This window comes from Vipera berus (assembly GCF_964194415.1).
Source record: "Vipera berus genome assembly, chromosome: 4".
In the NCBI taxonomy this organism is placed as follows: domain Eukaryota; kingdom Metazoa; phylum Chordata; class Lepidosauria; order Squamata; family Viperidae; genus Vipera; species Vipera berus.
The window spans coordinates 63,428,588-63,452,991 of record NC_138206.1 but is presented as its reverse complement, the minus strand read 5'-3'; the positions used below and the strand labels follow the sequence as shown (position 1 = coordinate 63,452,991).

At 37.4% G+C, this 24,404-nt stretch overlaps 1 protein-coding gene across 7 annotated transcripts in view; it reads right to left on the bottom strand.

Annotated features, from left to right (window-relative positions):
* Positions 1 to 24,404, bottom strand: part of DMD (dystrophin) — a 931,439-nt gene that overhangs the window by 546,523 nt on the left and 360,512 nt on the right. For all 7 annotated transcript variants that reach the window (XR_014026476.1, XM_081327957.1, XM_081327955.1 and 4 more), the window contains 3 exons: positions 16,864 to 17,042; positions 6,034 to 6,222; positions 5,582 to 5,766 (listed from right to left, as the gene is read on the bottom strand). Coding sequence is in view for 6 of the 7 variants with exons in the window: in XM_081327957.1 (XP_081184083.1) it covers positions 5,582 to 5,766; positions 6,034 to 6,222; positions 16,864 to 17,042 (553 nt within the window). In the remaining variant the exon portion in view is untranslated. The remainder of the gene's footprint in view (positions 1 to 5,581; positions 5,767 to 6,033; positions 6,223 to 16,863; positions 17,043 to 24,404) is intronic.

The window sequence follows — 24,404 nt, the reverse complement described above, 5'->3', positions numbered from 1 at the left end:
GTTTAGATGGTTTAGAATATTTATTACAGACAAACCTGAAACTCTGACAAAATATGCCAGAACAAACAGTTTAGAGCCTTTAAAAATCTAGGTTTCAAACATTAAGTTTCTTCTGCTAATTTTCTAAGTTAACAAAGTTTACTCAAGAGCAAGTAGTGTTGCAGGATTTCAGAGTCCATTTCTCTTCACTGCTGCTACTCAGACACTTAAAGTGTGTTTACCAATTCTTGGTACAACCTGATGCCTCAGAATTTGCAGAAGGATCTGTTCTCTTCCACTAGAGAAAGAGTGGAAAAGGGTCTCCTCCTCCTTTGACCAGTTGAATGAAACTATGACATTTTCAATAAAATTCGCATATGGTACAGTCAATATTCCAGCAATAGAGGCACTTCCTGGGTGGTGCTGTCTACCTAATAAAGAATTTGGAAGTCCTGCAGTAAACACAATCTCTCATACCTCAAGTAATCAGGTGGACAGATTTTCTCAGGTTTCAATTTTAATATAACCAATATTCTTGGCTCACAGACAAGCTCACAGATGTCCTGTCAAATATGGAATACACTAACAAAAATGTAAATTGTCCAGAACAGACAACTCTGAGACTATTCGGGAACAATGAATAGATTATGAATAACACTATTGCAAAAAAACTCACTAGGAAGCATATAAATAGGAACAAGAGGGGGACTTTTTTTCCAAGAGTTTTAATTCCCCCCCCCCAGAAACTCAAGCAAATTTACATAGGGGTTTCCTGTAATTTTATCCTCACAATAACACTGGGAACAATACTTCTATTGTTAGCTACTTGGAACCATACTTGAAAATTAAAACTTCATTTTATCTTAATATTAATTTTAACTCAATATTTTCACTTGGATTCTTCATAAAACTAAGCACTGGTATATATCTTACCCTTTTCATTTCCTAGTTCCCCCAAAGCATGTTGAAAACAACTCAACATAATTTTTAATGACCTCAAAATACTGAGAGCACAAGTAGGCTTTCAGGCCTAGCCATCCAATAAGTAAATGCAAAGAACATTAAATCAATGTCCTTCATTTTGTATTCATTTCCCTATTATTTCCCATCATCCCAAATGTGGTTGATATTTATGAGGGAGAGATTCAAAGCTGCCACAGTACCTTTGTCTTTTGGAAGAAAGTATACATTAATTAAATTAAAGCTTCATAAATCAAGCTTCACATAGCTTCAGAGCAGTAAATGGATATTGTAGTCTTATATAAATAGAAATTCAGTCAGAAATTGGCTCAGCAGCTGAACATAGATAACAGTCTGGGATTGTACAAATGTGTAGCTGGTTTTGGAATAATTAAAGACTATGTGAAAATCTTTTAAATGATAGCAAATGGCAATTTCAGAGGAAAGGGTCAGTTCTAAATCACACATCCTACAGTCACATAAGTAATAGAAAATTCCCATTCAAAACTGCAATTGGCTTGGTTCAGAACTAAATTGGCCTTATGTCCTCCATCCCTTTAAACCAAAGTTCTGCTGAAAACCTTTGAAATATCTTTTTCATTCTTTGGTTTTCCTATGAACTGGAAAACTGTAGATATTGTACAACCTCTACTCTTCCATCAGCTGTTTCCTATCATCCAAACAAACAGTGCATTAAGGAAAAGAGAAACATAGAATATTAATTTTTCATTTGTTCAGAATTGTGGTGAATAAGCACACGTAGATTTAGCAAATTATGCCAACTATAGCACTTAAGGTATAGGCAGTCATTCTAATGCATAAACAAAAGACTGGTGATTTTTGAAAAGGAAGACTGGAGAAACATAGGAACACTCCAAAACAGCAGCTATGAATAACAAAAATGAGGTCAAAATAACTGGTTAAGGGCCAAGGCTGGGTAAGAGATGGCTGGGAATATAAATGAACAGAATGGCACTATGAAATATCATTCTGCTGTAAGACAGTGATGCTAATTAGAAATCTGGCAAGACAGTTTTCAGATTCTTATAACAAGGACTCATTTCAGTCATCATTCTCATAAATGTGAGGCTGAAGAATCCATCCAGGAATGGCATCTAGCCAGGCATAGGAGATATAAAACAGAATACTGAAAAGTCAACACCTGGGGCTGATTAGAGCTAGAGAGATATAACATTAAGTCAATATGTGTACTTCTTAAAAACAGTCTTTTACCTTCAGCCATACAGGTATGCTAAACTGGTATCTTAGCTGTATGTTATGTGAGTGTGACTGGGGATTAAAACATCAATGATGTGCTAAATATTCAGGCATCTTGCACATTTTGCAACAATAAAGTAGCATTGTATAATTCTGATGAGTTGGTCAGCTATTTGGATTGGTTCATTACCTTCCCCCTCCCATGGATCCTACATAAGACATTTGATCATTCTATACTATTTCACAGATAAAAATGGTTAAGATACAATCCAAACCAACATAAACAGAAAAAACACCAACCCCCTTTAATTCTGATTTCTCTCTTGAGGTGAACAATGTGAGTTTTTGAAGGAACCATGGACCTGTCATTTGATGAAAAACATAATTAGTAACATAAGTTATTTTTTTTTCTGAATCTCTTAATGTATTTTCCTTGTATAGGCCCATTTCATTGCTTCAGGTAACATCCCTAGGTTTATTTTCCTGAAAGCAGCTTACTATGCTAGTAAAGGCAATTGGTGTTATAGTCTAATACTGCTTGAAGATTTAGCTCCACGGGTTTTGCTCTATTGCTACTGATTTGCTAAAAAATAATTTCCTAGCAGTTCAGCAGTTGTGATATCATTCAGTCAAAACTCTGGAGTAAAACATTTTCATCTAGTTCAGAGAAAATTTTATTAGAAATGTAAAATAGATTAAGCAAAGCTACATTATAGTGCATCTTTATACTTCCCTATTCCTACTAATTGCAAATATATAGATTATTGAAGTTATAGACTGTTTTCTCTTTTGTCAGAAAATATTACTGGGAATTTAACTGTTCACACTTTTGGAAACCATGTTATTGTCATTATTTTGTGAGTATAAAAGAGTGATCTTAAAATAGGGATAGCCTTAAGCTGCGACTTTGTATGGTTTCTACTTTTAATGCAACATTGTGGTGTATGTGGCATCATTTGCCCTTAGAGATTCTTCTAATGAGGGTCACAGATAAGTCAAGAACCAGATGTTCTCAGGGCAGAGATGTCAGCAAACAATAACTGCTCAGCTATAAAGTCATGAAGTACAGGGCAAAGAATCCTTTAAACTGTGAGAAAGCCTGGAGGAATAAGCAATAGATTTAAACAGCAATGAGTATAACAGCGAATTTCATCCCTCATTGCGAGGGCAATCACAATAAAGATTCTTGTATAGATGCACCAAATACAATATCTGAGAGACTTCTACTGAGTCAGAGCCTAGTACTCTATTCAACCTATAAAAATCAGTGGCTGGAAATGCCAGATGGGTCCTGAGTTCAGGAAGCCCAACATATATTATGTATTCTTATTTCTCTAAGATGCTTTTTGGTCAAAATAATTATAATTCACTCAAAATAATGTACTGTTATATTTACTCCAAAATTTAGCACAAAGGGGTGTGTGTGTGTGTGTGTGTGTGTGTGTGTGTGTGTGTACATAAGAGAAAGAAGATAATGTCCCGCATCATAGAATGAAGTCTTTTATCTTTCTATAGCATTTGGATGCAAACGTTGCAAGAATGAGAGAGATTGCCAAGGAGGGATATATAAATAGGCTTGAAAAAAGTCATAACTTTGTGTAAAATCTAAACCACTGTCTTTTATAAAAAGCTACCATAATTGTTCCATCTTAAAAGAAAGGAAAAAGATGACAAAGACCCAGAATGAATATAAAAACCTATTTTATACTATATTTATAACATCATTATTTTTTTCGACTTATTTGTCAGAAAGGGCCCAATTGGCAAAAAAAAGTTCAGGACCGTGTTGACTGGAAACATGGAAGAAGCCTTCATCCTGCAGTGGACAGACAATGGCTAAAGTGATGATGATGATGATGATGATGATGATGATGATGATATGCATATATGCATACACACACACATAAACATGTATCCATCTCATTTTAGTATTTATTCTTGCTGTTTTCAGCATTTGCTCTTTGCATTACATATTGTGTGGGCTACGTCAATGCATATGATAAGACAAGGTATTATTTTTCAACCAGCTTGGTTTTGGGGCTAAGGGAGAATGACTGGCCCAATGTCATCCAGCTGGATTCAATGTCTACAGAAGGACTAAAACTAGCACCTTATATGCTATTCCATGCTAACTCTCATAGAGGGAAAGAATGAGAAAGAGAGAGGAGAATTAGTTAAGAATAAAATAGTTTAGTAACAGAAGAATTTCATAGACTCTAATACATTGGTTCCAATTCTTTTCACTAGAATTCTAAAAAAAATAATGCCATTAATTTATTGAATTATCAAGGAAAGATGTGATAATGGATATGACTTTGATTAGATTAAGCAGTAGATAAATTAAAGCTCTTAGGTGGACTTCCCCAAGCCCTCCCTCTTAAGAAACAGCATGTAGCCAGCTATTTTGAATGTGGAAAAAAGATGTGTTATAAATCACTTTATACCCCCCTGCAAGATAGTATACAGGCACATCAATAATGGTCTAAAGAAAGATGGTAAGTTTCTAGATACCGTATATTTTTATATAATTAATCTTATTCCTTTTTATTATAAAATTAATATAACATTCCTGAACAAGATGTAAAAGATATACCTTAATAAAAAAATACATGCAATTTTTAAATGCAATAATAAGGCTTAATTCCCAGATGTCCTTATTTATAAAAAAGAAACCAATAAACATTTCTAATGGAAGCCTTACTACAAAGAGTAACCAATGCCATCTCTCTCTCTCTCTCTCTCTCTCTCTCTCTCTCTCTCTCTCTCTCTCTCTCTCTCTCTCTCTCTCTCTCTCTCTCTCTCTCTCTCTCTCTCTCTCTGTATCTGTTGACAGGGGAACTGACATTACAATAGGCCAGGGATAGGCAACCTAGGCTCTTTTATGACTCATGGACTTCAACTCCCAGAATTCCTGAGCCAGCTATGCTGGCTCAGGAATTCTCGGAGTTGAAGTCCATGAGTCATAAAAGAGCCGAGGTTGCCTACCCCTGCAATAGGCTATTGTTAAAACAATTCCTGTGTTAAATAACTACATTCAAAGAACAATGCTGGCATGAACATAATTTGGGTGAAATACAATATATTTGTAGTATTTGTATTGTTTGTTGTATATTAGATAGCCTATTATAAATTAATTAATGGAGTAATGAAATTGTTAAAGCTTTACCCTCTCAGCATATAAAAAATATTCTAGGAAATAAATTTTGATTCAAAAGTTGGCAAAGGAAACTCAACAGGTAATTTTACCAAATTATTAAAAGGCAACTTTCATATTAGTTTCAGTTTTGAAAAAACGAATAAGATTTGATATTCATACATTTGTATTTAAAAAAGAAAAGCTCATACAATATTACTTTGACATGCTATGCTATAACAATAATTTCATTCAGTACAAAATTGATTATCCAAATTTATATTCACGTACTTGTTCTGTTTTTCCATACTTGTGACTCTGAGATTTTCCCAGCGTGAATTTAGAAGATTCATTTGTTCTTGTATTTCATTTTCTTCATCTTCTGAAAGCTTTCCAAATGTTCCCAAAAGTTGGCTGCCTACTTGCAAAACATCACCAACACGTCCTTGGTGAGCAGTTAATTCCATCATAAAACCCTTGGGAAATCATTATAACAACGATTACCAACAGAAAACAAAGTACTCATTTAGAGATTTTACAGATTACTTTAAAATTCCAATTTTTATTGAATAAACCAGTTTCTAGAAATTAACAATGTGATCCAAGTGTTTTGTAAAAAGGAAACCAATGAAATAAAAATATCATTCAAATTTTACATTTTGGGTGTCATATTCTGTAACCATAGAAAAGTTAGCATATGGGGACGTTTTTGTGTTATTGAAATAGACATTGTTCATTCATACCTCATGCGTGTGAAACTGCTCTTTAACTTCATCCACATCAGTGGAGATCTCTCCTTGTGCTTGCAATGAATCCTCAGCAGAGAGAAGCCATGACAGGACTTCTTCTAATGCAGTTTGGTAGCTTTCTAGGTCTCTTTCTGAACTCCTGGGTGAAGTTGCAAATAACTTCTGTTCTTGACTTTCAAAACGCTGATAAATAAATAATGTATTGAAGGAACAATTCGCTAGTATTGTATTGAAATACTTTCTTCTGAACTAATAAATAAAATGTAGTCAATTTAATATTTAATACATCCTATGGCATTAGTTTCAGCTAAAATCTGGTGCAATATACAGATTTTTATCATTATTTTTTAACAAAGGCATTGGAATTGGCACTGGGTACAAAGCCATCTGATAAATACTAACAGAAAGGAGTAATCAGACATTCTTCATGCACAGCTTTAGTTACAGGTATGTGTTGTTAAAAATAAAACATTAATTGTTTTATGAGTTGTGGAGAGCTCAGTTTTTACACTCGGTTACATTATAACTGCGTGCAGAGCTACATTAATGCATATAAACATTGTAAATATTTATAAAAGTACAATTGTAAGTTAAAATAATTCCTCCTTTTTACATTTTAATATAACCTATAACATTATCTTTGCCAGATATCAAATTAGAGTTCAAATAAATTAGGAATTTTAAATAATGACATTTCTACATTATTATTGTTATACTAAGGTCATGCTTTGTCTTTTAAAGGCAACAGCAGTAATTTTTTTTCTTGCACTTGAATATATCTGTCTCTGCTTGCAAAGTGTACCTAATGAATGGCAGATGTAAAACTAACAATTTGTGGCAGGGACACTTCTCTGCTTTTTATCAGGAATGTGAAGTTTCATCACCAGTTTTGTCTTTGTTTTAGTTACATGACAATTTTTTACACAAGAAAAAACATGAACATTTTTATGAGAGAGACGGAGAGAAGTGTACTAAGGAAGGTTGACTTTATTTTCTGCATATTTTATTTTTTTAAATAATTAGGGGAATCCTACATTTCCCTCACAGAGGGAAAAGCCTATGACACACTAGGCCAAATGTTTTCCTTCCATTCGAGAGATCTATGCAGAGAGTCTTAGTTATGGTTGTCCAAACTAGAAACACACTTCTTTTAACAACACCTTATATTAAGGAGTTATAAATTGACTGGTGCAGAATTTAGTTTGGGAAATTCTGTTACAGGAAACAAGAGAATCAAGAAATGATATGTGTGAAGAAATAAATATATGTAGGATTCTGTTACGGTTTTCATTTGGAATGCACATTTTGACATGTTTCGTTTTTAATTCTCAACAGAACGGATATAAAGCTCAAGGGCCTAGTGAAGTCAATCATTAACATATCCTTGTTTGAAAGTGCAGATGGCAGAGTGAATAGACATCTGATGGAGAACATAAGGACACTTATTGTATTCCCAATAGCGTAACTAGAAGCCAGATGTCTATTTTTTAAAAAGTGGGATGAATTGGCAAAAATAAATTAATGGCAAATAAGTATTAGGCTCATTTCTGCAGGCACATATACAGTACATTCTATCATCTATCTATCTATCTATCTATCTATCTATCTATCTATCTATCTATCTATCTATCTATCTATCTAAAAATTGTAATGTCTATGTATTTTTTTTCTTTTTCAATTTCAGGTACCAAAAATGTACACATTCCAGGTAAATTTGCAATGACCATAAACAAGTTTGTCAAGTTATTTTAAACTGATTTGAAGTTCCTATTGATTTCCATTATTACAGGTTCCACAATAGTTGTGAACTGATATGGGTCAAAAGCGAGATGTTTAGTAGTAGCCTTGTCTCTTTTAAAATAAATTTTCTGCGTATACAGACTTTTTTTGATAATTTTGCTTTTAAATGGAATAAAGTAGTGGTCTATTATCCATTGTTCAAGAATAAAAATCATTCAATGTTACTTAAATCATTGACTTTATAGATCAGGGCTTTTCAACCTTTTCACCCATTGTGCCACTTTTAGGATATGGCAACATCCAAGAACCACCAGTTGTCTAGCAAGGTGTCAAAAACTTGATGACCAAAAAAAAAAAAAAAGGAAAAAAGTGATGAAGTAAAGGTAGTCCTCGACTTACAACAGTTCACTTGGTGACTGTTCAAAGTTACAATGGCACTGAAAAAAGTGCCCCCCAAGCCACAGCTGAGCAAGACACCTGCCTGTCCACCTGGTGGGGCTCTTCCTCCTGTCCAAGGTTTTCATTGTTGTGAGCATTTCTGTTGAGGATTGGCAGCAGGGGTGGGGGGGGTGTTTGGTTTTTATTCCCCCCCCCCTCTGCTGGGTGGTTGTGGCAGGTTTTGGTCACTTCACATGACCCTGGGACACTCTGACCATCATAAATATGAACCAGTTTCCAAGCATCTGAATGTAAATCACAAGATCCTGGGATGATGCAACATTCCAGCTGATTGGCGCTTCTTCTGGGGTTAGCAGAAGGCCGGGATCAGTGCCAAGCTCCAGGTGGAGCCTGGCGCTGATCCTGGCACTTCCACTGAGCCCTGACAGCCCTGAAGAAGCGCTGATCCTGGCGCTTCCGCTGAGCCCTGACAGTCCTGCAGCTCCAGCCATCTCTCGCTCAGGCTTGTGTGGTGCTGCCACTGGTTCAGCTCATTCCAGTCCCCCACTATCACTTTTCTAGGGTGGTCGCATACCACCTGCCAGGTGCCAATGTACCACAGGTGGTACCTGTACCACTGGTTGAAAAGCCCTGTTATAGATAAATAGGCATGGCAGATTGTTAAAATGTTTTGATATACTTTGATATACATTTGATATACTTGCATGCAAAGAAGTTATATTGACATTAATTGAAGTGCATTTTGTCTTATTGTTTCTTTTACAAAGCGTATTATATACAGAATATAGAATAAAACAAATGGATTTTCTATGGCTTGATTTTGTTCCTCAGATACTTTCCTTCCCCAGTAAAGAATCATCAATACATACAATAGTAATTATAAACTCTTACTAGTATAATAAGGGTACAATTTTTAAAGATAAATTTCAATTATTTTTAAATTAAATATATACTGTCCAAAATAGCTCTTGTCCCCAAAACCAAATTTTCTTTGTGCTATTCCACCCTGTACAATAAAGTGTTGCTCTTTTAATTCTTCTAAAACTATTTCTATAATACAGAGTACTTTTGTACCCCTTAATATTTTAATTCTTCTAAAACTATTTCTATAATACAGAGTACTTTTGTACCCCTTAATATTATCCAGAGAAACTTGCTATTAAATGCTAGTAGTTTTCGATAAAAGAATGTATATAAGGAATAATAATTACAGTTTGAGAGCTGAAAATGACCCTATTTGATCATGAAGCACTCCTGTTTTCTATATTAATTTGGGGGAATGAATCTCAAATAATTAGAATTTAAAGAAGAAGCAAGATAGTTTTAAACTATCAGCAGAATACAATTCATTTTTTATTTTTTTTTATTTTTAAAAAAGCATACCTAGTTCTAGCACACTCCTTCTCCAATATCCCTACAAAACCCTTTTTCAAATACTGTGGTAAAATATCCTTCTGGGAGCACTTTTCTGTTAATTGAACACATCACACAAACCTGCTATCAATTGCTTTGCATTGCATCCATTTTCTGCTATTCTTTCAGCTTCCCCCACCCCCCATATCTCCTCAATTATTATACAGATAGGTCTTGATTTATAACCATTTGTTCAGTGACTGTTCCAAGTTAGAACAGTGCTGAAAAAAATAATTTAGCACCGCTCCCTGAAGTTATGGCCATTGTAGTGCTCCCACAGTCATGTGATAAAAATGATTAGTTATTTAAGTTATTTACCGAGCTGGTATGCCACCAATTCCTGGAAGCTTTGGCAAGCTAAGTGCATAAACATAAAATAATACCCAAGAACTCAAATACATATTAAAAAATGACAAAAATCAGGAATTATAAGAACCAAACATAGAAATGCCATGCACCTACACACCCACCTTCAATTATAACACAGCTTCCTGCTATGCCAGATAGACACATTTATCATTTTCTTGAACTCAAAGAAGGAAAAAGGTGTGTGAATCATTGCGAAGAGAGAGCTTAAAAGAATGGGATGGCTATTGAGAATGTATACTTCTAGTGCTGATCAGTGGCTTCCTATAGGGATGGCCCTGGTGGGACCTAACCTTAGTTGGTTTGATTGGATAAATTCAAAAAAAGGTGTTCCCTTAGCTAACCAGATCTGGAGCCATATACAATTTTAAAGGTGACAACTAGCACCTTGAATTAGATGCAGATGCCGACTGGCAGACAATGCAGTTCTTGATACCAGTGTTCCAATATTTATTTATTATTTATTTATTTATTAAATTTTTATACCGCCCTTCTCCCGAAGGACTCAGGGCGGTGTACAGGACAATAAATATCAAAATGTAAATACAAAAGTTAAAAAAGAGATTAAAAAGAATTAAATAATTATGCCCAAGAATACAATACTAAAAATGTGATTAAAACCTATTTAAATCCAACCCCAAAACCATCAGACCAGGCCAGATTGTTCAAATAGATAGGTTTTTAAACCACGCCGGAAGGAGCGCAGGTCGGGGGCCATCCAGAGCTCAACCGGAAGGCGGTTCCACAGGTCTGGCGTGCCCACAGAGAACGCCCTCCCCCTGGGGGCCACCAATCGACATTCTTTGATCGGAGGCACCCTGAGGAGGCCCTCTCTGTGGGAGCGCACTGGACGGAGGGAAGTTGATGCCGGCAGCAGGTGCTGCCGTAGGTAATCCGGACCCATGCCATGTAGGGCTTTGTAGGTCATAACCAGCACCTTGAATCTCACCCGGAGGGCAACCGGTAGCCAATTTGAACAGCTGCCACAAAGAAGAGGGGGTCAAACTATTTTCCAAAGCACCAGAAGGCAAGACAAGAAAGAATAAATAGAAACTAATCAAGGAGAGAAGCGACCTGGAATTAAGGAGAAACTTCCTATGGGCGAGAACAATTAACCAGTGGAACAGCTTGCCTTCAAAAGTTGTAGGTGCTTCATCCGTTGAGGTTTTTAAGAAACGACTGGAGAACCACCTGTCTGAAATGGTATAGGGTCTCCTGCTTGAGAAGAGGTTTGGAGTAGAAGACCTCCAAAGTTCCTTCCAACTCTGTTATTCTGTTACTCTGATGTCACCAAAAATAATGAGATACCAATCAATATCTGGTGTCATGAATGTGATGCAGTGATCCAAATATCTAGAGTATAAGTGAATGTGAACAAAATTTCTTAGTCCAGGAATGTTTACAATTAACATATAAAAAGTAGCTACTGAAAGACTGTCATAGTTGTTACTTACTCCTAAAGTAGGAATGTTGGATTTATTAGAACCCCCACATTGTGAACAATCTTTGATCAGAAGACTATAACTCTATTCAAAGTTAGATGCTGAATTCTGTATACCTGTCCAATTCACAATCCCAAAATTACATTTGAAAGAATTCAGTTAGAGTCTTTTATTCCCTATACAGATCATTACAACCTTCCAACCACCAAGCAGAACTCCCACCACATATCTAATGGTATATGGCAATGTTCTTGGGAGACAAGAGGAAGAGTCACAATTAGACAACTAAGATGGAAAAGACATCTCATGCATAGGGGGCACGGGAAGACTTTCAGAGGAGAGACTTCTTATTTTTTCCAGAGAGTAAATGGAAAGATAGGGAGAAATGCTTGCAATAGTGCAAGATTCCGTAACTGTTGCTGTAACATTATAGTAAAGATAAAGCTAGTATTAATTGTTGTGCTTCTTTCTAGACTACCTTGAAGGGCTGGGTTTTTTTAGGATGACATGTGTAATTAGATAATATCACCATACTGATGACATGAAGCTTAATGTGAATGGATGATCTGCCTTCATGTACAGTAGATGTTAAAAAGAAATGGAGGAAATAGAGATCCTTGAGGCATGCCACAGATAAGAGATCTCTAGGCAGATTCATCGAATGAAATTGTCCATTCAGGAAATAGGGCAGTTACTAGGGCAGTTACTAGGTGCCTATCAAACTCAGCTTTTAAGGTATTCAGGAGAAAAGATGGATGCCGTAAATGAATTTTACTACACATCATACAGAGATATTTGTTTTAAAATACAATAAAAAAGAAATAGAATAATGTAAATTTGCTCCAAAATGGGGAAGTATTAATCTTGGTAATAGGTAGCAGAAACAGTATTTAATACAGCTATAGCAGGGGTGTCAAACTCAATTTCATTGAGGGCCGCATCAGCATTGCGGTTGCCCTCAGGAGGCTGGGTGGGTATGGCCAGGGTGGGCGTAGCCTACTGGGTGGGCGTGGCTAGAGTGCGTATGGCCTACTGGGTGGACGTGGCCAGCTCTACATCGTTCGCATCAAGGGTGTCTATGGGGGCCTGGGCAGGAGTGGGACAGATCTGAGGGTCTCTGGCAGGAGGGGGGTCTCTGGGCCAGGGCCAACGTAGTGGGGGCCGTTCCCTCACTGTTTCCAGGATGGCTTCGCGGCCCGCATGAAACCACTTCGTGGGCCGGATTCGGCCCCTGGGCCTTGTGTTTGACATGTCTGAGCTATAGGGATTAATATGGCTATGGGCAGGGCAATAGAGGCAAAGCAGATCTGTCATTTCTGTCACTAGTTAAAGGTATCTAATGATCAAAAATAAAGACTACAGAAGGTAAATAAAAATGATAGATGTATGCAGAAATATATGAGTTATTCTGCAGTTATTTGCTTTAGTAGTCATATTGTGATTATTATTTTTTCCTTTTCAATTGTGTCCGATTCTGGGAGACTGCCTGCCTGCAGTTTTCCTGGCAAGGCTTTCCAGAAGTGCTTTGCTTTCTTTCTTGGGCTGAGAGAAAATGTCTAGTTCAAGGTCACCCAGCTGGCTTTGTGCCCAAGGTGGGACTAGAACTCACAGTCTCCTGGCTTCCAGCTTGATGCTTTTCACTACACCAAAGTGGCTGTCAAATTAAAATTACTAAATTCTAAATACAGCTACCACAATTTCTTTTTTTCAATCTGTTTTCTAAAGCTATCCCTGGTAAGAGTATGCAGAATTGTCTGATGTTACACTTGTTTAAATAATTATCCCTTTAAAAAAAACTATATGCAATATGAAGAGAGAGAAATATCTGTTAATACAGAATAAATATTTATTGACCTGATGTCTAAGATTCAAGAAATGCAACCTCATGTAATGTATGACATTTCTTTCATTTCTACACTGATTCAAAAAGGCAAAGAGAAATGTTTAGGAAACTCAAGAAAAACATCTCCTCAGTGTTCATAGTAATTATTTGTATCTTTGACTTTAGATTTATGATATAAAAGAATTAAGGATTGGATTTATGTCTTTAAAACTTAATCTTTTATTGAGGCTTTTAATATTTTTACGGTAACTATCTAATGTAAAAAAGAAGGTGTAACTAGAAAAGGCCAGCCTTATAGAAAAAAGAGTTGGCTGACCCAAATAACACACACACAAAAAAACCCTAACAAGAATACCACTGAAAATTAAAATGGACACAAGCAAAAAGGGTGCATTTATTTCCCACAGCAAGCACAGGCGTATTAGAAGAAGAGTGTTATTCACAACAAAAAATAATATTGACAGACCTGTGGAGGGAACATCCTCCCTTTTTGGTCAGGGGACATGACATAAGCAGTTTGTGTGTATGCACAGCTTTTGAAACGAGGCTTAGGTGAAGGGGTGCGCACATGGCCCTGTGCTACACTGACTTTTATCTAAGGAGAAGAAATTAGGAAGAAAAGCAGTCATACATGGATGAATGTGGGTAACAAAATGGATGAAATGTAGTATATATATAAATGTAGTATATAAATGTAGTATATATGTAGTATATATAGTATAAAATGAGGACCCAGATTGTTGGGGGCAATTAAGCTGACTTTGTAATAATGCCGCTTGGGGGTGTGTGTGAAAGCCCTAATAAGCAGGCATATACATAGAATGAAGGCTACTGCTAAGCTTGTAAGCCGCCCTGAGTCTTCGGAGAAGGGCGGGATATAAATGGAATTAAAATAAATAAATAAATAAATTTCAGGGGAGAATGTCAGCAGCCATCTTACTTCAAGAAATGCTCAAGGATTAAACAGCAAATATATGCTTAATGAGAAATAGAAATAGAAAAAAATATTTGAACTACCTGTAATTATCTCCTATCATCAATAAAGATATCTGTGATTAAATGCACTTAAAGCAAAAGGACATGAACCCAGAAAGGTTCTGAATAAATATATTCAGTTCTCTGCAAAGGTGTAAAATGGTCCGATGGCCCATAAAGGCTGTAGTAACTGTAATTAATATCTGAAGGCCTCAGAACTTCTAATTACATCACTCAATATAACTGTAAAAATGGTTAAACTACAGGCACAAGGATGAGTAATCACACAAAATAAAATAGGTCTTTGTTTCAATATGACATTTTCCTTTATAAACCTTTGTGAGGGGTGGGGAATGACCTTACAGAAATCCTGGAACTTCTTTAGTCTTTTCTAAAGTTAGGACGCTGAACTTGTCGATCAGAAGGTCGGCAGTTTGGCGGGTCAAATCCCGAGTGCCGCGTAGCAGAGTAAGCGCCTGTTACTCGTCCCAGCTTCTGCCAACCTAGCAGTTCGAAAGCATGTAAAAATGCAAGTAGAAAAATAGGGACCACTCCGGTGGGAAGGTAACAGCGTTCTGTGCGCCTTTGGCATCTAGTCATGCCGGCCACATGACCACGGAGACGTCCTTGGACAAGCGCTGGCTCTTCGGCTTTGAAACGGAGATGAGCACCGGCCCCTAGAGTCGGAAACGACTAGCACGCATGTGCGGGGGAACCTTTACCTTTACTTTTTAATAACAGCATCACTAAAACAAAATAACTTCTGAAAGTATGCAAACTACATTGTTAAACCAAGCGAGATGGCTGATCATGATGGTTGTAACAAACCATGGCAAACCAAATTAAATACAATAAATTCTCAGTGAGATTAGCTAATTTTGTTGTGAGTTTTGTCTACTACAAACACTAGCTTAAAAGTTTTCACTTTCTAAACCAGGGGTCCCCAACTCCTGGGCTATGGCCCATCTCTGGGCCTTGAGCTGTTTGGAACTGGGCTGCGGAAGTGGCAGGTGGGCGCATGCACGCATACACATCCCCACTTGTGTGAACAGCAGGTGAGCAGTGTGCTCCATTTGTGCGGAACCATCCCCTTCACCCCCCCCACTGGTTCACAAAGCCAAAAAGGTTGGGGAACTCTGCTCTAAACAACTGAGACCACAACTGACTGCTGTTGGAAAAGACTTTATTTTTACAAAAGGCCTAGACCAGGGGTGTCAAACTCAATTTCATTGAGGGCCGCATCAGCATTGCGGTTGCCCTCAGGGGCCTGGGTGGGTGTGGCCTGGGTGGGCGTGGCCTGCTGGGTGGGCATGGCTAGAGTGCGTATGGCCTACTGGGTGGGCGTGGCCAGCTCTACATCATTTGCATCAAGGGTGTCTGTGGGGGCCTGGGCAGGAGTGGGACAGATCTGAGGGTCTCTGGCAGAAGGAGGGTCTCTGGGCCAGGGCCAAGGCAGTGGGGGCCGTTCCCTCACTGTTTCCAGGATGGCTTCGCGGGCCACATGAAACCACTTCGCGGGCCGGATCTGGCCCCTGGGCCTTGTGTTTGACATGTCTGGCCTAGACAGTCTCATGTAGTATCTTCTTTTGGGTATGGAAAGATACCCAATAGCCATGGAGTATTTTTGTTGGTAGGGAGTTTTGCTTGAAGAAATATTTTAACAGAAAAACTGTGTATATGAATTTTTAATGTTCAACCACAATATGTCCTGGGATGTTTGATTCAAATCTTTATTTAATTATTCAGCTTCTGCTACTTTTAAAGTTCATTTTTTCATCAGAACATAAAATTATAGAAAGAAGCTGCTCCAAAACACACAATAGGACCCAGTAGCTATTAGATCTGGCTAATAGCTAGGGAAATGAAAAATTATGGTAACTGATACAAACATGACCTGAGCGTATTAAATAATTAATATATGATTACTTCCCTAGTAGATCTACTGATGAATATTTTCCAATTATTCATGCTTTTTTATATATCCATATTGTTAAATGAAACAAATAGACAATGAAAAAACATTAAGCAATTAAAAAAATCAAGTAGCTTTTAGTAAGTTATTATAATCCTGAAAAGTTTGGGTCAGCAAAGCCTTAATAATGTCAAAGTAAGTGTCTTGACATTTACCTTACTGTTTCAGATTTTTTAAATAAATGTGTGCATGTTATTGCAGCTTAATATACATCATGTGAAACACAGAAATAACAAAAATCTACATTTTAAAAACAGCAACTTTTAATATGCATAGCAGTTAAAATATAATCCATGAAAATAAGATCTGAAATCAATGAAAGGCAACGTTTTCCAGGTTGAAAAAGAACTATAATTAAAAATAATTTAAGGGTAGGTCTAAAATATTTCAGCTTGTGGGAAAAAGTGATCGATACCTGTACAAAAATAATACGAATGTCACCTGCTGTTCCCAATACCTTAACATTTCTACCCAAATAGAAATATTCAGTAATAATCCTTGTAAATTGTTAAATGAAAGATTTTGATAACTACAGGGAAGTTCAGTAGCTTCACTGTTTCATAATTGGAGTCTCTTTACCACTTAAATAAACACAAGCCAAGTACAGAAATAACTCTGCAGGAATTTACTGTTCACTAGTCTCAAATAACAGGGGAAAAAATCATATGGCTCACCTGTTGAGAAAACCGTTGTGGATGTAATTGGATTTGTTGTTCTCTAATGTGCTTTACTTCCTGTGGCAATGTTTCAACTTCATGGATGGCTTCTAGAGTAACCTTCTGGGGCAGGACTTGGAAAAGTGATGTCACATACATCAAGATGGATTTCTTGTCAGGATAGGTTGTTGCAACATCTGCACGGGCACATTAGACATACAAAAATTTACACTGTTTATAAGACTTCATAGAAAGAGGTTCCTAAGCAATTCATTTTTCATTTAAGTTGACAGTAAACTAAAAACATAATAGCCGTCCGTGAAGGATCATGCCAAGGCCCAGCTTAACAATGTGTCCACAGATGCTTCTAGGGCATTTGTAAACAGAAGAAGGATTTATTTATTATTGGGACTTATATGTCGCCCTATCTCCCGAAGGACTCAGGGCGGCTAACAACAATAAAACACAATAATACAAATGATTAAAAAAAGATTAAACTAACAAGCCCCAGTGATAAAATATTAAAAACATTTTCTTTTTAAAAACCCCTATCATCAGTCCAAGTCAGCCTGATGGAAAAGAAATGTTTTGAGGTCGCAACGAAAGGACCGGAGATCTGGGGCCATCCGGAGCTCAAGGGGAAGCTGATTCCACAGGGCAGGTGCTCCCACAGAGAAGGCCCTCCCCCTAGGGGTTGCCAGCCGACATTGTCTAGCCGACGGCACCCTGAGGAGGCCCTCCCTGTGTTGTACCTGGCAGCAGACGGTCCTGCAAATATCCCGGGCCTAAGACATGTAGGGCTTTATAGGTAAGAACCAGCACCTTAAATCTCACCCGGAGGGCAACCGGTAACCAATGCAGCTCACGCAGGAGGGGTGTAATATGGGAGTATTGGGATACTCCCATCACAACCCGCGCGGCTGCATTCTGCACCAGCTGGAGCCTCCGGGTGGTCTTCAAGGGCAGCCCCATGTAGAGAGCATTGCAGTAATCTATATGGGAGGTAACGAGCACATGAGTGACCGTACGTAGAGCATCTCGGTCCAGATAGGGGCGCAACTGGCGCACCTGGGCAAAAGCCCCCCTGGCCACAACTCCTATATGATCTTCATGTATCCAGGAGTATGCCTAAGTTGCGCACCCTATCAATGGGAGGATGTTCATTTCCTGCCCTTCTTCCTTAACTAGAGTTTGTGAACCTGTATGTAAGAATGACTCTTCAGAACTAAAGAATTTGTAAAATGTGAAAATTATTATAGATCAGTGTAAGAAGGTATGTAAAAGCATAAAAGATACATCAGAGTCTGAAAAAAGGAAAAGAAAAAGAAAAACTAGAAAATATTAAAACAGAAAGTACATATAGTATAAATGTTTATAAGAATCTAAAACAAAGGAATAAGAGCATTATATGGGTGTAGAGTAAGATAAAAAGATTAGTATGTGCAAGACTATATCTATCTATGACAGAGCACTCTAAAATGGTGAAGTACTGTAGGTGTTCACTGAGTTTGACTTATTGCACAGGGCATCTGACAAATTTTGAGCCCTGCTGCACACAACTGGCAGTCTTGTATGCTTTAGCAGTCTTGGTAACTCAAAACAACAGGGAGGTGTTTAATTAGGAATGCCACAGGGGAGGCAAAGTACCAGTTGGATTTACTGGCAATGAAATTGGAATCCTCACTAGATCAATTGAGTCTCTTGTCTACTACAAGCTGTTTAATGAGGGCTTTTGAGTGATCATATCTCATGCTGAGTACAAGATCTGGAGCCCAGGGATGAGATTTTACAGGAAGTCTGGCAAAAATGCCCATTTTATGTTACATTCACCTAATCTCCATGGTGACTCGCTTAACAACCATTATTAAAATGGTTGAAAAATGGAGTCTGGTTATGTGTTACCTTGACTTATGACTGCAATAATTTATGACTAAATTCTGGGCTCCATTATGGTCATAAGTCAAGGGCTAGGTTACATAAATTATTAGAGGGGTGAACCCCTCTAAGGATGATGAATTACTAATAGATAGTTCTACTAGTGGAGTCGCAGCTTTGTGGTGGGTCAGGAATCACGTGTCCACCAGTTCCAGTTCAGCCATTCCCATTTCCATGCTTGTAGAGATCGTAACATCTGAGTGACCCAATGTTGGTAAGAAGACACAAGTCCATGAAGTCTCTATGACTCAAGCCCAGAGTCCTAAGTCCGACACCCAACGGATCATAAAGTAGTCCTTGATTTGAAATGACTATGGGAAGATGTTGCAGCGAAGCGGAAGGGGAAGTGGCAGTCCAAGGTTGAATGGCAATGACACAGTCAGGCTGTCCATATTTTGAGGTTTTAATATCCTGAGTCTCACTCGTTCTATAGATGGCAACCAAAGAGACATCTATGATCCATAGATGGTTCATTGCCTCCACGATTAAATCCGGTTTAATGAATGATGCGCTAAATGGAATAATTGTCTAACACTTGGGTGGATACCTTGTTTTCACAGAAGTTGTTCAAGATGCTAAAGAATGCGATTGTGTCATGCACATCTTGCATCATGCGTCAACTCACAAACTTGCAGTATGTGGTTGATTGTCTCGGGGGCCCAGCAGGCTCCTCTGCAGGTCTTATCTATGTTCTGATGGTTACTGCCTCACATGGTCCTCGATCTGTTAGGAAGTGTACTACCCCTCAATTGGATCTCCCTAGGATATAGGCAGGGAAACACTTGAGAGGAGCATAATAGCGACTTGTGGCTGGACACATCGATGTCCAGGACACTTAGTTCTCAACCGTCAATTAACTTTGAGCGTACAATCTTCCATTCCTCTTGTACTTCAGCTTTAGTTGTTACTCTTGTAGCATTCACTGTACAAGGCTGGTTTATCAGGCATCTCAATGGGCCAAAAACATCTTGTCGCTGCAGAGTCTGAAACAGCGTGATGGGATGCGATGTAATCTTTTCAAGTTGGGTTGCCTGGAATAACGGGATCAAGGTTAGGAAGCAAGGTACCCCCCAGGCCTCCATCTTTGATGTTGGCATGGAAGTAGCCTCTTGGAGTGTCGGTAGGTAACCGCTTCATAGTTGTTATCACCTGTTGCCGGTTGTCACCTGTTTCCATTTGTATTAGAAATCATCAGTCTTACAGTTAGTACTTATGACCAAAATTGGGACTTAAATTCATATTTTAAGTCAATGTGATTGTAAGTCAAATCAGATCAAATTTTACAACAATTTCTATGGTGGTCATTAAGCAAATCTAGCTTCCCCAATGTTTTTTTTAAAGCAATCAGCAAAAAAGCTTGGAAATTCTGATCACACAACTGCAGGATACTGCAATAGATAGTAAATGTGAGCAGGTTTCCAAGCATGCAAATTGTGCTCATGAAACCACAAGGGTGGTGCAACATTTAAGTGAAAGTACAGATTGTAAGTAACTTTTTCCAAGGCCATCATAACTTTGAACAGTGTTAAACAAATTGTCATAATTTGAGGATTGCCTAGTTAATGAAGCAAGGCCAAAGGGGAAAAAAGGATAGTCTAGGCCAAAAGGTAAGTGTGATTTATGTACTTTGATCAGAACTTTGATCAGACGCCTTTTTCAAAGCTATTGTCAGAAATATTTAAGTTTTTCCCCCCAGAATGACTTGGCTTCTGATTACTGGTATTGTGCTCTTCTAAACCATTTTTTTTGACTCTCTTGCATTCTTTTCCCACTGTAGCTATCATGATTGTAGACTGTTCAAGAGGCAGATGTACCAGATATTTGTAAAAGGGCAATACTACATTGGCCCATTTCAGTATGAAATTTCTAATGTAGTACTATCCAGCATGACCCCAAGTTCTTTTTCACGGTTTGTTACAGTTCAAAACTCTCAGTGCATTTGCAAATTTAGGGTATGTTAGGACCTCATTTTAAGCTTAATTGAAAAACATTTAACATTTGATGACCATTCACCTAGTATAAAAAGATCCTTCTTGAACTTTTCTGTCACTTCAGACTAGTATTTTTCACAAATTTTACCTAGCAAATAGATTATTAATAGATTAATTAAGATTATAACCAGATATCCCAAGATACATGCTCAAGGGATTCAATTTCTTCTTTGAAAAAAAAAGTCTATTTATTTTGCTTTCTGATCTTAATTATTAACAATAAGCACAGAGAAAGATCCCCTTAAGTTATGCCACTATGTTCATCCAAGAGCCTTTTTTAATATCAGAAATTACAAAGTAGAGGAAGAGTAAATGATGAAACACACATCATAATGTCATAACCCAAACATTAGAATGGAAGCACTAAAAGTCAAATCTTGAACTGTGACTTTTTTTTTTTTTGGTCCTCATGTCTTTTCCTGGTAAGGCGACACTTTACCAAATGTCTTTAAAAATTTAATTAATGGATGTTATATCCAAAATATCAGTTTTCTTGGCTGCTATTTTAATGTTTGTTTGTTTGTTTTGGTTGCTTTTAACTCTGGTTGCTTTTTACTGTTTTTATTCTGTTTCAACTGTGAGATGCCCAGAGTCATAAATATGAAATGGGTGGTTTATAAATTTACTAAATAAATAAGAAAGCAACAGTTCAGAAAAGAAGAAAAAACCCTTCATAATTCCTATATATTTTCTCATTCATAATTCTTATTCTTTCAGCATTTAAATAAATTTTTTTCACAATACTAATTTTATAGGTAGTCAAACAAGATTATTATTTTATTTGAAATATTGTACAGTATATATATAAATAACTGAAGAAATTATATCAGTCTAATTTAAATGTTAGCAGTTGGTATTAGAGTAGAAAAGAAAAAAAAATTAACTGAATTTCGATTTAACTGCATTATTTTTCTCTAAATAATTCATCCAAATGTTCACATAAGTGATTAAAGTTTTGTAAAATGGAAAGAAAAAAGACATGATTTTATTTTCAAAATGTCACATCAAAAATGGGAAAAATATTTGCAATCCCTTATAGGCTTTTACAGTAATAAATAATACAGAAAACTGCATTATCTATCTATATAGATAATAACAGATTTTATTTTGTTCCTGCTGAGGCTATTACTTTCAGAAATCTATCTGGATATAATTTTTTTTCTTTCAGTCAAATACATTTATATCATTTTTTTAAAAAAAATATCAAATTAAAAGAAGCCAACATTTGTACCTATTGGTTTAGGTGCATTAGTATGTCCTTGAAACTTGTTTTCTGCTGATTTATTTCCCTCACCATTTAAAAAAAGCAAAATAAAAAGAATACCCAAATCATGAATAATCTTAATTGAACTGAAAATGCTATTCATCAAAGTAAAGGGTTCAGATTCTATTTCTCTTTTAATGATCAATCATAATTGGATATACGGGAGAAATATGTAACTGTCATTATAATGAATATAAATATTCAAGCTTTCTGTAACTGCAATCTAATATTGGGATTATGCAGTGATGTTTATATCTGACCAGACATATAGGGGTCTTTATTACAATGCAGTTACTGCAATGTCCCCTTCATGGATTACTGCCTTGTCGTGGCAAAGGGGCTTGTATAATTCAATGAAGCTATGAGCTATGCCATGCAGGGACACCCAAGATGGACAGGACATAGCAGAGAGTTCTGACCAAACGTGATCCACTGGAGAAGGAAATGGCAACCCACTCCAGTATCTTTTCCATGAAAACCCCATGGACAGTACCAAAAGGAAAAAAAAAGATATGATACTGGAAGATGAGCCCCTCAGGTCGGAAGGTGTCCAATATGCTACTGGGGAAGAGCAGAGGGCTAGTACTAGTAGCGCCACAAAGAATGAAGCGACTGGGCCAAAGCCGAAAGGACGCTCAGCTGTGGATGTATCTGGTGGGGAAAGGAAAGTCTGATGCTGTAAAGATTTTTTTTCCATAAGAACATGGAATGTAAGATCCATGAATCAAGGAAAGCTGGATGTGGTCAAACAAGAGATGACAAGACTGAACATCGACATCTTAGGAATCAGCGAACTAAAATAGACAGGAATCGGTGAATTTTATTCAGATGACCATCAGGTATACTACTGTAGGCAAGAATCCCTCAGAAGAAATGAAGTAGCCTTCATGGTCAATAAAAGAGTAGGAAAAGCAATATTGGGATACAATCCCCAAAATGACAGAATGATCTCAGTTCGAATCCAAGGCAAACCATTCAATATGACAGTAGTCCAAGTCTATGCCTCAACCACGAGTGCTGAAGAGGATGAAATTGACTGGTTCTGTGAATCCCTACAGCACCTTATAGAACTAACACCAAAAAAATGGAATAACTGGAATAACTGGAATAACAGGCAAGTTTGGCCTTGGAGTACAAAATGAAGCAGGGCACAGGCTGACAGAATTTTGTCAAGAGAATACAATGGTCATAGCAAACACTCTTTTCCAACAACCCAAGAGATGGCTTTACACATGGACATCACCAGATGGTCAACACAGAAATCAGATTGACTATGTGCTCTGCAGCCAAAGATGGAAAAGCAATATACAGTCAGTAAAAACAAGACCAGGAGCTGACTGTGGCTCAGACCATGAGCTGATTGTTGCAAAATTTAGGCTTAAACTGAAGAAATTAGGGAAAAGCACTAGGCCACTCAGGTATGAACGAAATCATATCGCTGATGAATATACAGTAGAGGTGACAAATAGATTTAAGGAACTAGATCTGATAGACAGAGTGCCTGAAGAACTATGGACAGAGGTTTGCAACATTGTACAACAGGTAGCAACTAAAACCATCCCAAAGAAAAAGAAATGCAAGAAAGCAAAATGGCTGTCTGAGGAAGCTTTGCAAATAGCTGAGGAAAGGAGAGAAGTGAAAGGCAAGGGAGAAAAAGAAAGATACGCCCAATTGAATGCAGAATTCCAGAGAATAGCTAGAAGAGATAAGATTGCCTTCTTAAATGAACAGTGCAAAGAAATAGAAGAAAACAATAGAATAGGGAGGACAAGAGATTGCTTTAAGTAAATTGGAGAGATGAAGGGAAAGTTTCATGCAAAGATGGGCATGATAAAGGACCAAAATGGCAGGGACCTAACAGAGGCAGAAGAGATTAAGAAGAGGTGGCAAAATTACACAAAAGAACTATACAAGAATGAGCTTAACGTCCCTGATAACCACAATGAGGTGGTCACTCACCTCGAGCCAGACATCCTAGAATGTGATGTGAAGTGGGCCTTAGGAAAGCTGAACAACAACAAAGCTAGTGGAAGTGACAGTATTCCAACTGAGCTATTCAAAATCTTGAAAGACGATGCAATAAAAGTGCTACACTCAATTTGCCAGCAAATTTGGAAAACTCAACAGTGGCCACAGGATTGGAAAAGATCAGTTTACATTCCAATTCCAAAGAAAGGCAGTGCCAAAGAATGTTCACACTATCACACCATTGCACTCATTTCACATGCTAGTAAAGTTATGCTTAAAATCCTACAAGCTAGACTCCAGCAGTATGTGGATCGAGAACTACCAGAAGTACAGGCAGGATTTCAAAGAGGCAGAGGATCTAGAGATCAAATTGCCAACATAGGCTGGATCATGGAGAACGC